At 29.5% G+C, this 15,958-nt stretch overlaps 2 protein-coding genes across 2 annotated transcripts; both read right to left on the reverse strand.

Annotated features, from left to right (window-relative positions):
• Positions 1-1,072: 1,072 nt before the first annotated feature.
• On the reverse strand, positions 1,073-5,379 carry LOC124925706 (DNA-(apurinic or apyrimidinic site) endonuclease 2). The gene is made up of 10 exons (XM_047465781.1): positions 5,181-5,379; positions 4,980-5,091; positions 4,678-4,893; positions 4,415-4,500; positions 3,637-3,752; positions 3,475-3,555; positions 3,175-3,375; positions 2,195-2,346; positions 1,610-2,112; positions 1,073-1,381 (listed from the first exon to the last, which is right to left on the reverse strand). The coding sequence occupies exons 1-10, from the start codon at positions 5,286-5,288 to the stop codon at positions 1,307-1,309; spliced, it is 1,650 nt and encodes a 549-aa protein (XP_047321737.1). The 5' UTR covers positions 5,289-5,379; the 3' UTR covers positions 1,073-1,306.
• A 1,695-nt stretch (positions 5,380-7,074) lies between these two features.
• LOC124926436 (calcium-dependent protein kinase 28-like) lies at positions 7,075-11,078 on the reverse strand. The gene is made up of 11 exons (XM_047466663.1): positions 10,477-11,078; positions 10,252-10,382; positions 10,125-10,166; positions 9,925-10,036; positions 9,759-9,837; positions 9,504-9,673; positions 9,280-9,406; positions 8,174-8,289; positions 7,924-8,094; positions 7,656-7,829; positions 7,075-7,575 (listed from the first exon to the last, which is right to left on the reverse strand). The coding sequence occupies exons 1-11, from the start codon at positions 10,840-10,842 to the stop codon at positions 7,405-7,407; spliced, it is 1,659 nt and encodes a 552-aa protein (XP_047322619.1). The 5' UTR covers positions 10,843-11,078; the 3' UTR covers positions 7,075-7,404.
• Positions 11,079-15,958: the final 4,880 nt, after the last annotated feature.

Genomic DNA, 15,958 nt, shown 5'->3' on the forward strand with positions numbered 1-15,958 from the left:
AATTTAATTTTTCTTCTTTCCAACGATATTTTCCGAACTCCCCGGGACAAGAACAATTTTCATTATTAACTGTCGAAAACAATTTTTTTCCATCAATAATAAGTGTAACTCATTCTTTCTTTATAATCAATATGAAGAAATTATATGATTATCGTACTGTTCAACATTTAAAATTTTATTTATTTATTAAATTAAATTAACAAGAGTTAATTCTTTATGAAAAAAACTCTTAATTTGAGATGATTTAGTGAAATGCATAAATTTGATAAAAAGTTTTACTAATAAAGGTTTGCTTATTTAAAGAAATGAATATTAAAATCAATCGGTTTTATAAATAATTTTTAAAAAGGACATCCTTTTATTGATTAATATTTAAAAAAAATGTTTGTGTGATTAAGCCAAAAGCGGGCACACACAAAAACAAAACAGACCAAACAAAAACAATCAAGTTAAAATATAAATATATAGAGAGAAAAGAAGGGAACCTAATTGAAAAGTTGTATTTTTCTGAATTAATTTATTATAAAACATTTTAACTTATTGTAACCAAATAAGACAGGTGGTCATTAAATTGATAATTAGTGAGTCATAAACAACCAAAATGCTACACCTACACCAAAATGTGAATCACCCAACTAACATTCATTTTGGACAAATAAGTCCCTATTTGACTTATTATCTAATGTTTGTGAAATCTACGAGGGGATTTTGATATAAAATAAAATTTCACAAAAACACTAATAAATTCAATTAAATATATAATATCATTAATATATTTATTTATTTTTTATATTTTATTATAATTTATTTATAAATTGTATTAAAAAAATTATTTATATAATTTTATAAAATATATTTTTTTTTCGAAAATATGGTATAACGGTGACAGAGTTTCGGTTTTAAAAAAATTCCCTAAGTAGAATGGGACGGCGATTGAAAACTCATTTGCCGCGCCCAATCCGCCTGCATACCTCGAAGGAGTATTGATTGCTAATGGATGAGATGGTGTATATCTTGAGCACAGAGGGGACTACTAGCCATTTGTAACGCCTTATATTTTCTCAAAAAAAAAAAACACACAAATTATGATTTAAATAGCTGAATTCCAAAGTCTTCCAAGGGTAAATTGTAAAATTGTAAACATTATGTTAAATTACAATCCTATATGAAAACGACTACACAACCATCAATTCTAAACAAAGGAAGAGACAGCAAGATTTATGGGATAATTATGCCTTTTTACATTTAGAAAATTTTACAAAGTTAACAATTTTCAGAAAATATTGAGGTCTCAAGAGAGGACACATCATCTTTCTCCCTTGGGCTTTGAGGCGGCCCACTTAAAGTAACCGCAATTTGATTCGGGATTAGAAGCAGGACCCTGTTACAAAAACAACAATAATACTCTATTACTGGTAAGGTACCCCCTATTGTCATCCCAGTTTCACATTCCCTACATATTTAGGATGCTAAATCTCCATCAGTCTAGTTGTGTTCCAACTAAGGGGTCATATTTGTGTTCATTAGCATCTAAACCTTTTCTATCTGGATCTGTCCTAACAATATTTTGCATAAATTATCAGACAAAACAAAGTAAGAAACGACCTACCTCCCCACGGGCGCAGACATAAAACCTACGGCCAAAATTGGGACCTGCTTTCTTGACAATCCTGTCGACACATGGTTCTTGATGGACCTTACATAATGGGAAACTGTCCTGCATGAGCTGGTGAATTCTTTGCCACTCTTGCAAAACAACATTCCTCTTCTCCTCCTTCTCTGTATTAACATCTATTTTTACTTCCTCCTCTGTATTACTCTCCTTAGTGGTTGAGCAAGAAACAGATTTTGAACTACTCTGGAAAAACGATGTTAGTGAAAGTTGCTTATCCTGACTTCTCCTTGGTTTCTTCGTCTTTACTCCGGTGGATAATGATGAGCTCATACTATCCTGTCTTGAGTAAGATATTTCTAAGTGAGAATCTCCACCAGATGAACCCTCATTGCAACCTTTTGCATATTTTTCATCTGAAATTGAACCAGAACCTTCTTGCATCTCATCATTGTCTGAGATTCGCCTTTCTTCCATCTGTCTCTTCATCAGTACTGAGACTGAAACCAGGAGGAAAACTGAATATTCATTTTTAAAGAGCATGGAAAAATTTAGGTTAGAGGGTGTGTTAGATTCTTGTACCAATAGTTTGTTGGAATCCACGGATCTCTGGAGCGTATCGAGCAGATAAAGTGGGAGTATTGTGCAGCTCGACATCTTGGAAGTCTTCCATAGTGATAAAAACTGGAACATGATCCGAGCCTTCTATTTTGATGTTTCTACCTCCTTTCCGCCTGCATGTATAGAGTAAAAATTGATCTATAGCTCATATATTGGTATATCACTATTATTAGCAAAGAATCTCATTTTACTTGGGCTCGTTCTGCTACTGAAAATGTGTTGGGGGCTTGTTTTGCTTCTTAAACTTCAAAATTGGCTCAAATTACTTTTCATAGTCATTTTTTGGTTAACTGTGTAAGTTTTTAAATCATCTTTGCACAATTATTCCTTTCTAAAATGATAGCAATGCTTAACAGAGCTAACCAATAAATGAAACACTTTATCCCATACCTTCTTCTTGTATGTAAGTTGAGACATTTTTTAAAGTTTTTGAAACAAAGCGGGTTTTGGTGCAAGTTCAATAAGAAACATGAGTTTTTTCTCAATATTATATGTGGATGTGGATGTGCAGACACATTAAGGGTTTAGCATGCAGAACAAATCAAACTATAAGGCCTTGATTGAATAACCAGGTGGTTATTTTCAAATAATTTTGTTTGATGTAGGCTATTAAAAATAAGGTTATTTGACGTTATTTGGTGAGAAAAGATATTAGGGGTATAAATATTTAGTGCAGAAAGTAATTATTTAAAAAAGAAATAACGGGTAGTTTATTATTTTGGTTGATTATTTGAATGATGCAATGATGAGTGATTGTTTATTGAATAGTGGGTTATTTGAAATTAATCTCAGATAACCCACATCTAAAAGGCCCAATCCAGGATGCTTGCAAGTTAATATCTGATGAAGAATAATCATTTATGGTTATCTACAAGCTACAACAGCAGTTTTAAGAACAGTTTTGTTACTAATTGAACAAGTTTTTAAACTTTTAATATTACCTAGGTGAGCTTCCAGGCCTGCATCTTTTAAACTCCACAAGAATATCACAATCTTTAACGTGACAAGCAACAATATCATGGTGTTTCTGTTCATATTCCTCGTGTAAACATGGCCCAGCTACAAGTATATGGTCTATTCTTGACCCATAATTGAATTCTTCAGCGCCTGTGTTCTGTGGCCACTGAGTGTATGCTTCTCTCCTGTGAAACAACTAATACATTCAAAATCAAACTAATAAGGTTTTAATAGATTCTATGGTGAAACTGAGATAAATCAAAAGGAAGGGGCAGCAACAAGACCTCTCAGGATGTAATGTTCGGAAAACATCAAAGAAGCTGCCACCATTGTTCACCAAAATAGACCTGAACCATGTCCTGAACCTGGAAATGAGTAAAGAGCTCAACATTGGCACATAAAGAAAGTTAGTAGAAGACAGTTAAGGAAATATATTAGAAGCTTACTCGTTCTTCTCAAAATCTGGTTTGGGATGACAGCTATCCATGACAGTAGGAGCAATATTAAGATCACCAACAACAATTATCCTCCTTCCTTGCTGCGTAAGAACTTCCCATCTTTTCTACAACAAAATTATAGTTATCAATTCAACTATCTCACATGCTAACCGTTCTATCGAGCATTATTCTCATCCAATATCCCAAAACATTCTGTGAGAAAAACAATATCGCAACAATATATTCGTATATTTTCCATGCAACCTAGACCAGACAATTAATTAGTACTATGAACCATGTTTTTTTTTTTTTGAGAACGCACTATGAACCATGTTGCAGCGTCTTGTTTAAGGTTGATTAGTATTTATGACTTGGTTTGATCTGGCTCAATTTGGTTGCTACTAATATGGTTCATTGGCTTGTTGTTCTTCATAGATTGCTCATATGTTACCTAAGGCACACTCTGTTTCGTGCTTCCATTTTTTGTGTGACAAACTCTCAAAGTCTATAGTTGTACTATCGTGAGTTTGCAGGGATGTTAGTATTTACTACTGTCATTGTTTGTCTTTTGAAGGTAAATTAGACTTTTTGCTTATTTCTTTTGTTAACCGTAGCTATATACATTTCATTAGTGTTTATTTCCTATCAAGCTTGTTAGTAAGAAATTCCTAGTTTTAACTCTCTATTTCAACAATTTCTACATCAAACAATACCATATATTCAAGCTATTAGTTAGAAAGAGTTTACACGATGAAGAATTACTCAGAATAGACATGAACAGTCTCACCTGAAGAATTTGGTAAAATTTCTTCTTAAACTGGACCCTGTCTGTGTCATCACTAACTGCTCGAGGTCCATAGATGTTGAAGAGAACTGGTGAAAATACATAGGTTACATTTTTCTCCAAAATAAATTGAACAATGAGCAATACAGATATAAAGACAACAAAAGAAGAATAAAACGAGTTTTTCGAACAATGAAGACTGAAAAGCAGTATTAAGCCCCCCAGAAAAGAAACTGTAATACTTAATGCCGGCTAGTTAAACTCACCAAAGTGGCCATGATCAGTAATTACACACCGTCCCTCACTATCAACCTTGATGAGTTCATCCTTTGTGAAATCCTCGAGGCCACAGGCTCTTCTGAGAGTCTTTTCTTCTCCATTTGATCTATCAAGAACACCTGTAAACCCTTCCTCAGCTGCAAGCGGCAAAGCCACTTCATTGCTTGAGAATGATGACTTGACACGACAAAATGTTGCTACACCTGAGATTGTAAGTATTATCAGACGTACCCATTATAGAAGATCAATACTTGTCACAATTTCGCATGTAAGCAAACAGCGTACGTACCAGAGTAGCTGACGCGTCCCTTGTCCGACGTGCGTGTGCAAGAAAAGAAGCACTCGTAACCTTGAGCCAAGACTAAATCAGTCGTTAAATCCTGCCTTGATATTTTGGTCTCCTTAAGGATTTCCAGAACAAAAATCGAAATTGTGATACGGGTATTTAAGTAAGCATGATAAGTAAGAAACAAGAGAGATTTTAAGGCACCTGAAAGCATATGATATCGGCATCGAGTGAGTCGAGTAACTTAAGGAGGGAACCAAACTGAGCGATACGAGGCCTAATGCCGTTAATGTTATAGGTTACAATCTTCATAACCACGATTAGGTCTTGAAATTCATTGATGAATTATTAGGTTCCTCTCTCCTGCGCGCACAAAGGCGAAGCCCCAAGACGCCGGACAAGTGTTCTTTCTTTCTTCCTTTATTTTTTTCTTTTCAAAAAGGTAGATTATTATTAATAATAATAATAATAATAATAATAATAATAATAATAATTATAATAATTATAATAATTAATAATAATTAATAATAATAATAATAATAATAATAATAATAATAATAATAATAATAATAATAATAATAATAATAATAATAATAATAATAATAATAATAATAATAATAATAATAATAATAATAATAATAATAATAATAATAATAATAATAATAATAATAATAATAATAATAATAATAATAATAATAATAATAATAATAATAATAATAATAATAATAATAATAATAATAATAATAATAATAATAATAATAATAATAATAATAATAATAATAATAATAATAATAATAATAATAATAATAATAATAATAATAATAATAATAATAATAATAATAATAATAATAATAATAATAATAATAATAATAATAATAATAATAATAATAATAATAATAATAATAATAATAATAATAATAATAATAATAATAATAATAATAATAATAATAATAATAATAATAATAATAATAATAATAATAATAATAATAATAATAATAATAATAATAATAATAATAATAATAATAATAATAATAATAATAATAATAATAATAATAATAATAATAATAATAATAATAATAATAATAATAATAATAATAATAATAATAATAATAATAATAATAATAATAATAATAATAATAATAATAATAATAATAATAATAATAATAATAATAATAATAATAATAATAATAATAATAATAATAATAATAATAATAATAATAATAATATAATAATAATAATAATAATAATAATAATAATAATAATAATAATAATAATAATAATAATAATAATAATAATAATAATAATAATAATAATAATAATAATAATAATAATAATAATAATAATAATAATAATAATAATAATAATAATAATAATAATAATAATAATAATAATAATAATAATAATAATAATAATAATAATAATAATAATAATAATAATAATAATAATAATAATAATAATAATAATAATAATAATAATAATAATAATAATAATAATAATAATAATAATAATAATAATAATAATAATAATAATAATAATAATAATAATAATAATAATAATAATAATAATAATAATAATAATAATAATAATAATAATAATAATAATAATAATAATAATAATAATAATAATAATAATAATAACTCTCTCAGTTCTCCACTCTCCGTTTTTTTTTTCTTATTAGGTTTACCTATTTCTAGTTCCATGTTGGTAAATTATTAATTTTTAGTTCTAGACACTGAGAATGACATACTTCATTCACCTCAACCTTCACATCCTACCTGAACCAGCTGATTCCGTTTTTGCTAGACTAAAAAAGCGATTTAAGGTGGCATGGTAAGTCATAACTTAAAATTAGTTTCTTCTCCTTCCGATAAAAGCATAGTTAGGTCGCCTTTATTTCAACTTCTTTTGCTATTTTTGTATTTTATTATTATTATTATTATGTGAAACCACTAGTTGACCCACCGATTAAACCAATAACTCAATCCCTTTACCAAGTTGATGATCAATCCGAGTTTCAAAATTATGCAAGATATATTTAAATGTTACAATAAATAATACAATTTTATAAAAAAAAATATATATGAAACTTGACAAAAGTATAGACAAAAAGATATGTAGATTAATAAAATAATTTGATCCTTTACAACTCAAAAGTAAATTTGATGAAAGCTCAACTAATACATGAAAAAGCTCAAGCACAACAACATACTTCCTCTATAACCTTTAAATTCTATTATTCAAAATATTCTTGTTATAACCAGCATTAACTAGAGTAGGTTATAATTTTGGTTTTCCCTTATAGTATGCACAATACAAAAACCATTTAATTTGATTATAGACATGTTTACAGTGCCATAAACAAATGGAAAATACAAATATACACAACAATCTCCCTTCCTCTCCTAATTCTCCCTTTTGATATTCTCGTCTATAATTTCCTCGAATTCCTTCGGCCAAGTGGGCTGGTTGCCTTCCTCGAAGAGCTGCTAATACTTGCCGTTCTTAATAGCCTCCTGAACTCTGGGAGGCTTATTTTTCCATCTCTATCTATGTCAGCTTCCTCTAAAAGAGGGTCTATGGAACCCCTTAAGCCAGTGTGCTACATACAAAAAAGTAAAAAGAAATTCAACAATTTGATGACAAATCACATTTTCATCTTTTATTAGATAGATAGAATACCATTTGGAGTTCTTGTGCTGTTATGTATCCGTCTCCATTCACATCGAATTTACTGAAAGCAGCCTGCGACCTTCTCAGCCATTTCTCCGAGCTCAGTTCCTCCATCTGGTGAACGTGAATAGCAGCTGCCACAAACTCGGTGAAATCTACAAGTCCATCCGTGTTGCTATCGATCTTCCCTTGCCACAAAGAAAAAAGATATATTATTTCCATCAATGATCAAACTTCCTTTTTTTCCGTATTTTAGAAGGAAAATGAAAAAGATTACCGCTTGGAGGATCTCAAGAACGCGTGATTCTTTTAAACTCCAAGGAAGATCTTTAGCAAGTGCATGACGCATTTCTTCTAGGCTTATGGATCCGTTTTTATCAGCATCGATCGCGTCAAACTGATCCCTAAGATCAGCCAACTCTTCTTCATCAAGTGTTGTAGCTAATGCCTTCAGAATAATTAATAGGATCAACCCAATATTGAAAACATTACACAAAAGGAAAAAAAAAAATAGTAGTAGTTATTACCCTAAGAGCAAATTGTTTGAAACGGCTGTACTTCACGAACTGGCGCATGTTTGATAAAACAGAGATATCAAGAGGAATCTCAGATGCGTTCCCACCTTCTCTAACCCATGAATGTGCTGACAAATAATTTTGCATATATCAGTGTTGGAATTTCAAATTGATAGAAATAAGACAATGTTTGGTTGTAGTGAAATTAGAATTGGAATTTAGGGTCCAATTCCAAATCACTTGTTTGTTTGATGACTCAAAATAAAGATTTGAAATTGTAATTCTATTAATTTTTAAGTTTCAATTCCACCCTTCCAATTTCAGATTTCTCCTAACACAATAATTGAACTGTAATTCAGCCTATACACCTCGTAATGTGGTGGACAATTTGGAAAGAAATAAATAGAAGAACATTCCCAGAGAAAAGTTTTGGAACTGAAATAATCAAAGGCTTTATGCTCCACGCGTTTGCTTCTATTTGTAAAAGGGGATTTTGCAAAATTGAACTGTAATTCAGCCTATACCCCTCGTAATGTATTGAGAATTTTTTAACTTATTGGCATTTAGTCTTTTTCTTCTCCTCCTGTTCTTTTGTTTTTGTTTCTCTTCTCCCTCTCATCTGTAATTAACTAAACTCTCATCTGTAATTAACTAAACGCATCTTGCGTTTTACTTTCAATGAAAAGTTGACCTTTTTCAAAAATTAATTGAAATGTAATTCAATTTTTTTTTCACTTTTTCATCTTAACCAAAGTTTCTCCGGAAGAAATTAGCACGACTACAGCTATGACATCCCACTTCAATGTAAGACGTTCTTAAAAATTCTTATAAAATTGGAAATACAATTCTAATTCCAAATAAGGCTCGATGTGTATAATTATACTCCAATTTCATTTCCTTATTTAAGTCATCAAACAAAGGTTTTGTAATTGGATCCAAAATTCCAATTCCACTAGAACCAAACATATTTTTGATATATTATTCTCATTTATACAAGATGATTTTCCTCAATAAAAATAAATCAGAAATTCCTAAATTAATCTCCACTAATTTATTCTAATATATCTAGATATAAATCAGCATAATTTACTAGTAGTAAAATGTATATAAGAACTTACAAAGGGCTTGAGCAGCGGTAAGTCTCACACGGGGATCCTTTACGAGTAGCTTCTTAACAAAATCTTTAGCTCCTTCGCTTATCGTAGGCCATGGTTTACGACGAAAATCTGGCTTGTTTCTTAACACCTAAAAATATATTGGAAATTGAAAACGGTATGTTCATTCACAGGCCCTCTCTTCAATATAGTCAGTCATCGTCTAAGAAAGGAAAAAAAAAACGCACCTCCTTAAATATACCATCTTCGGTTTTATCCCAAAATGGTCGCCTGCCACATAACAAAATGTAAGTAATCACGCCAATACTCCAAACATCAGACTCGGGTCCAGATTTTCGTTTCAGAACCTCGGGTGCAACATAGTATGCACTGCCAACAATGTCCTGAAACTTCTTTCCTGCATGAATCGTGAATTCTATGTGAGAAGACATTCCAAAACAGTAAAAATATAAGAAAACTAAATTGTTCTTCGTCTTTATTACCTGGTCTGATGAAGTCTGATAAACCAAAATCTGTGGCCTTCAAAGGTGAGTCTTCTTTAGGCGATTTGAAAAGAAAATTCTGCCGGTTTGATTAAGCATATACGATAAATCGTGAGAACAAAACAATTGAGATGCATTAAAAACAATTTTAAAAGTTTAGAAAGACCTCAGGTTTCATGTCACGATGGACCAAGCCGTGTAAATGGCACTGGGCAGCAACTTTAAGCATTTGACGAACAACAACAGCTGCATCTTTCTCGGAATAACGACTATCTTTTCTGATCAAAAGACAATTCATCATGTTATATTTTCTTCCTAATAAAACCGAAAAGATGAGATGAATGAATGAATAAAAAACGAGCTTACTTGGCCAAGATTCGGTCCAAGAGTTCACCACCCTCGCACAACCTTAACAAAAGTAATGGATTTCGGATGAATATATATGGGTACAAAAAAATGGATTAAATTGTGTTGAAAATGGTTTATTACTTACTCCATTGCTATATATACATAATTACTATCCTCAAATGCATTAAAGAATCGAACTACATTCTCATGGCCAGTTAATTCCTCCAAAATTTTGACCTCTCGCTTTACATCCTCAACAGCAATAGGAAGAACCATCTGGGAACCAAACAAAATCAAAGAAGAACAAACAAACCCTAATATAAGGAAATTAAGACCCTTCAAACTATGAATTAAGAGGTTGAATTTTCACCTTGCTTTTTTCAATTCTTTTGACTGCAACACGATCTCCATTGGATTTGTCGATTCCAACGTAAGTATAACCAAATTGACCGTGACCCAAGAGTTTTCCAAGGGTATATCGTTTATCAAAATCCTTAAGGTATCCGAAATCTGTTCGTTTACCGCAAGGGATAACGCCGTGTTTTTTAGACTTGACGGGTAGAGGAATCTTCTTCTTGGTTTCTTTAGTCTGGTTCTTTTTAGTTCCCCCGGGTGTTTCCGCCGGCAGCTTAGTTCCGGTTTTCCGTTGCTTGGCGGTGGAATTGGTGCCGCCGGAACGAGAGCGGGAGCGGCTGTTGGAACCACTGATTTTGACGGTGGAAAAACAGGCACCCATTTCGTGATTTGATTTGGCAAACGATCGAGATCAGAAGACGGTGAATCGTATAAACCGCGTAGGGCCCCTCCTGTCAATGCAGAGAGAGATAGGAAGATGCTGCTAAATGAGAGGAGACATAAAACAGGAAGGTTTGATGCAGATAAGAGGAAGAAGGGACGAAGGTCCTCGTGATTATGGTCAAAAGAAGAAGAGACCTTAGAGAGAGAGAAGAGCAAAGGAAAGGCCATGGAAGAACTCTCTCTCTCCTTTACCAGACGGAGAAATTAAATTATTTTATTTTATTTAACCAGTTATGAAGATAAATAATAAATTATTATTTTTAAGTTTCTTTTGGAACACGCATTAATTGTGAACTTTTTATTATATTTATAATTATATTTATTTTATATTTTTATGTAAATAACTTTAAAAAAAATGTGATAAATGATTAAATATGTAACCACTGACACATTTAATTATTTAACCAGATGAGATTTGTGGTTCGAACCCATTAACTTAGGGTTAGTATCAATATCTTATTGTCGCTAAACTAGAAAATGGATAAAAAATAAGACAATTGGTTAAATATGTAGTTCATAAACACACTTAACCATTTCACCAGACGCAGAACTTGTCGTCTGACGGACTCGAACACATAATCATAATTTAAGTGTATAAAGTTTACCATGATAATTTAAGTGATAAAAATCGGACCTAAAATCAATGTTTAGGGTTTGATGACATCTTCAAGGTTAAATAAAGAATTTGACAATTTAAAAATTATTCATGTAGATCCAAACTGAACATATATGTCCCAATCCCAAACCACCACCTGGCCTTATAATCCCAAAGCCAACAAATAAGTTAAGAAAATACTGTTTCAAACCCTAAAGTTTAATAAAAGAAATATTAAGGCCTCATTTGAAAAAAAAAAATTGGTCAAATCCAATGTATTTTCAACATAATATTTATTTTAAAAGTAGTGTGAGTTTTTCTAGATACTAATATTTGGACACATTAGGGGGGCAAAAATGTGGTTGTGTAAAAGTTTGGAGTCTGGACCAATGGAATTAGGATTGAGCACATGCTCATATTGTTGAGACAATAAAAATATATAGAACAAATAATTATGAGAACAAATATCTAAATTTTAATTAAGTCTGTGAAGCTATAAATAAATAAAAATACAGTTGTTATACAGTATTAAGGGTATTTGTAACAGAATTCTTAAAACGTGTTCTATCTCTATTATAAAGATAAATAATATAAATAAAAAAATGTTTTATCAAATTCTCTATCCTTATAATTTTTTAGGGATGATGAACAATGAATCTTTGTATTTAGGGATTACTGTAGCATCTATAAGTAATAAAATAATATATTTTCTCTTTTATTGTTAACCATCCCGTCATTTCTCTTTTCATTTCTAACAATCCCGCCATTGTTTTTCTCCGCCATTTTTTTTTCCTTTTGTTGCTATTTTTCCTAGATCTCTCTCATTTTTCTTAGATCAATAATCTATTTTCTCTCATTTCTATCATGGATATTTCTCCAATTATACGAATGGCGGGAGGAGTAGATAATGAAGTGTATAATGAAACATTTCAATCTCAAACTAGTGGTGGTGATTATGATCAGTTTATGTCAACTTATGAGTTCAATGAGCTGTAGACTCAAGATCAATACAAAAAGGCTCGAAGTAAGAACTTCTCTTCAGAAGAGGACCTTCTATTGGTTTCTGCTTGGCTTAACACAAGTATTGATCTAATTAATGGAACGGATCAAACCAATAGTCAATACTGGAGCAAGATAAGAGCATATTACAAGGAAGTCATAGAAAAGACTAAGTATAGGCAACGAACAGATAAATCTCTCACAAATAGATGGAGCACAATTCAGCAAGCTGTAAACAAGTTTTGCGGCTATTACACACAGCGAGAAGGAAGTCTCCGTAAATCTGGTGATACAGACATAGACGTGGTATATTATTTTCTATTTAACTTTATCTTGGTTAGTTTATATAGTGCAAATTGATGAACTAAGTTTGAGATTTATCTTTCAGCTTGAGGATGCCAAGAAGATCTACCATGAGATTCAGAAAATTCTGTTTCGATTAGAAAACTGCTGAAATAAATTGAGATTTAATGCTAAGTGGATTATTTTCATGCGTTCAAGGACCAACAAAAAGAAAAACATCTTCAAGTGACACAACTAATTTGAATGATGAAGAGAATACTAATGCTGATTTGATTGATTTGGAGAGGCCCATGGGACAAAAGAAAGCAAAAAAAAAAGAAGCTAAAAGAGGGAAAGATAAATCAAGTAACATGTGTGAATTTGATGCTGCTATTATTAAATGGACGTAGGAAAAAAATGAAGAACGAAGGAGTCAAAATGGAAATTGCTCAATAACACTTAAAGATACAAAAGGCTAAAATTGAAGTTGATCAAGAAAAGGCAAATATGATGATTGATGTAAGCAAAATGGAGAATCTTCTTCAAAGAGAATATTTTACAAGACTACAAACTGATATTCTATCTAGGAGATCAAACTAGTACTTTATGTTATGTTATTGATGTGAATTTTAGAACTTTTGATTAACTAAATATTTTGGAGACAAACTGAAGTTGTTATTTCTACAATTGCTATGAAGGCATATAATTTGTGTTTTACAATTGTTTTCATTTTTACCACCAAATCATGTAAAAAAATAAAGTTTGAACTATTAAAATAAATACAAAAATCAATCCAACACACACCTTGAAAACTTTTGGTACAAATCAGAATTTTCTTTTAAAGTGAAAGTAGCCATTTCCTTATGAAAATGTGTTCTTATATATATTTTAGGTTCTTAAGGTGGTTGAGAAGGTATGAATAAATATTTAAGGGTTATAAATAAATTAAGTGGTTGAGAAGTTGTTTGTTTTAATGAATATTTAAATATATATGAATAAGTAATTAAGTGGTTGAGGGGATTGAAAAATTGATTGTTTTAATGAATATTTAATGATATATGGATAAGGATAAAGAAACTGATGTAGAATAATTTATATTTTGATTATCTAAAATAGGGATATTATTATTTTATATTATTTTTAGGGATACAAAATAGGGAAGCTAGTACAAATGCTCTAAACTTTGTGCTTAGGCAGTCCCTATCAAGGTGTTCTCGTGAATTTAGTTCTTTTGAGTTATTTAAATTTTTAGGTTCATGTTTTTTTGAAAAAAAATTAAGTTCATTCGAAAATTGAACCGTAAATAAAATCTAATTGTATTCCAGATTTTGTTAATATATTATATATAATCATTTAATTAAATAAATGATAAAAAATGAATTCGAAATTATGTTTTCGGTTTGGTTTTCGAGTTGAAATCGAAAATCGTATTTAAATTTGATTCAAAAACAAAAAATAAAATCTGAATTCGAATTCAGTCAGATTATCATTATTATTATATTTTAGTTTACTTTGTTTTTGTTTTAATGATGATTAAGGATTTTATCTAATGTAATTGGTCCTATTATTAAAATGTTTATAATTTTGTTATTTTGTAACTTTTTTTTTTTTAATTTGTTGGAATCAACAAAACCTTCACATGATATTAACCATTAGTTATCCAATTCATTATTCAAACAATTATCATGGTTAGTATGGATTGTGTATGATTGGTATGCATAATTTAAACTAAATTTAATTGTTACAATTTACTCTCTTTTTTTCATCTTTATAAGCTGCTATTTGAAAAAAAAATTGTAGTAATTTATTGTAGTTTTTTTTATCTCTTAATATGTCAATTATAACTAATACTTTAAAAATGGTAAAATAAAAGAAGAAAGCAAATTAAATTAAATTTAAACCAAAATGTGTACCAAAACTACACCGGCTGAATTTATGTTAGGACATTGAGATTTGTAAAGGAAGTAGTAAAGTAATGTTTTGAAGACTTTTGTTTGAAAATAATTTATTTGTTTTTCAAAACTAACACAAAGAAAATATATGTCATGACTTATTGAACTAGTTTATATTTTTTATTAATTTGATTTGATGATGTGATCTTCACATTGATTATGCTTCAATGAAATTTTGTATTTCTTTGTAAAAATGTAAGAGAATAAAACTTACTCATCCCACTAAAATGCAACTAAAATTACATTTTCTTAAACCAAACAAGCCATGGTACTTTCCAGATATGTGGGTGTTTTACCTTTTCAAATATTTGACTATTTAAAGGTATTGTTTATTGTATTTGTACTTGCAAATTGGTTTAGAAAAAACAAATAACAAAAACAAAAGTCAGTGTTGGATTTTTTGAATTTCTTTTTTATTTATGGATTTAATTTACTTATTTTAATTAAAAGAATAATGCTCAGGGTTTCGTGTAATTTAATCATTCACATTTAATAATTAAATTAAATAAAAATATTAATTGTATCACAAATCATTAGATAACTAAAAATGGAAAAAGTCAGTGACCCATATGTATACACTTTTGAATAAGTTGTTGATGTTCTTAGAAAAAAAAATAGAATAAGTTGATATATTTGAATTATAATTCAAATTCAGATAAAAGAAACAAAAATTAGCAAAAAAATTAGAATAAGTTGATATATTTTGTTTCTTAAACATAAAAAAATCTTTTTTTTTTACTAAGGTATGAAATCTAACTTAGCAACAAACTTTAACTAATAGTCAAATACTACCACAATAAAAACAGCTCAATTAAAATAATTCAAGTGATAATAAATATTATCTTATAAACCTGATTAAAGAGGGATCACATGAAAGATAATTTGAGATAAAAAAAAACTCATTGACATGTCAAACTAATTATCTTCCCACCTAGATCATTTATAACAAAAATAATAATAATATAACTTCAACCTGACTTTATCAATGTGAACATAAATTATAAAAGACTTGATCAATGTGAATAATGTGATGTCTTCCATGTATAATATAACTTTAATTTGATTTAAACAAAGACTTACTTACTTTTGACTTGTTGCATTCATATTTTATTTGGTTTAGATTTGTACCAAGTAAATACTACTTTGGAGGTATATAGAGTGTGACAAAGACAAATTCTATAATATTTGTATATCCCAGAACCCAAAAAAATCAACATGATTGGTAC

The sequence above is a fragment of the Impatiens glandulifera genome, chromosome 2 (assembly GCF_907164915.1).
Source record: "Impatiens glandulifera chromosome 2, dImpGla2.1, whole genome shotgun sequence".
Taxonomy (NCBI): Eukaryota; Viridiplantae; Streptophyta; class Magnoliopsida; order Ericales; family Balsaminaceae; genus Impatiens; species Impatiens glandulifera.

Bases quoted from the DNA above. Each gene is read 5' to 3' on its own strand.
- LOC124925706 (XM_047465781.1), bottom strand. From the start codon at position 5,288: ATGAAGATTGTAACCTATAACATTAACGGCATTAGGCCTCGTATCGCT. The intron at 4,894-4,979 runs GTACGTACGCTG...TTACAATCTCAG, and splicing joins GGGACGCGTCAGCTACTCTG to GTGTAGCAACATTTTGTCGT. The intron at 3,753-4,414 runs GTGAGACTGTTC...ATTTTGTTGTAG, and splicing joins AATTTTACCAAATTCTTCAG to AAAAGATGGGAAGTTCTTAC.
- LOC124926436 (XM_047466663.1), bottom strand. From the start codon at position 10,842: ATGGGTGCCTGTTTTTCCACCGTCAAAATCAGTGGTTCCAACAGCCGC. The intron at 9,838-9,924 runs GTCTTTCTAAAC...TCAAACCGGCAG, and splicing joins ATCGTGACATGAAACCTGAG to AATTTTCTTTTCAAATCGCC. The intron at 9,407-9,503 runs GTGCGTTTTTTT...ATATATTTTTAG, and splicing joins AAGATGGTATATTTAAGGAG to GTGTTAAGAAACAAGCCAGA.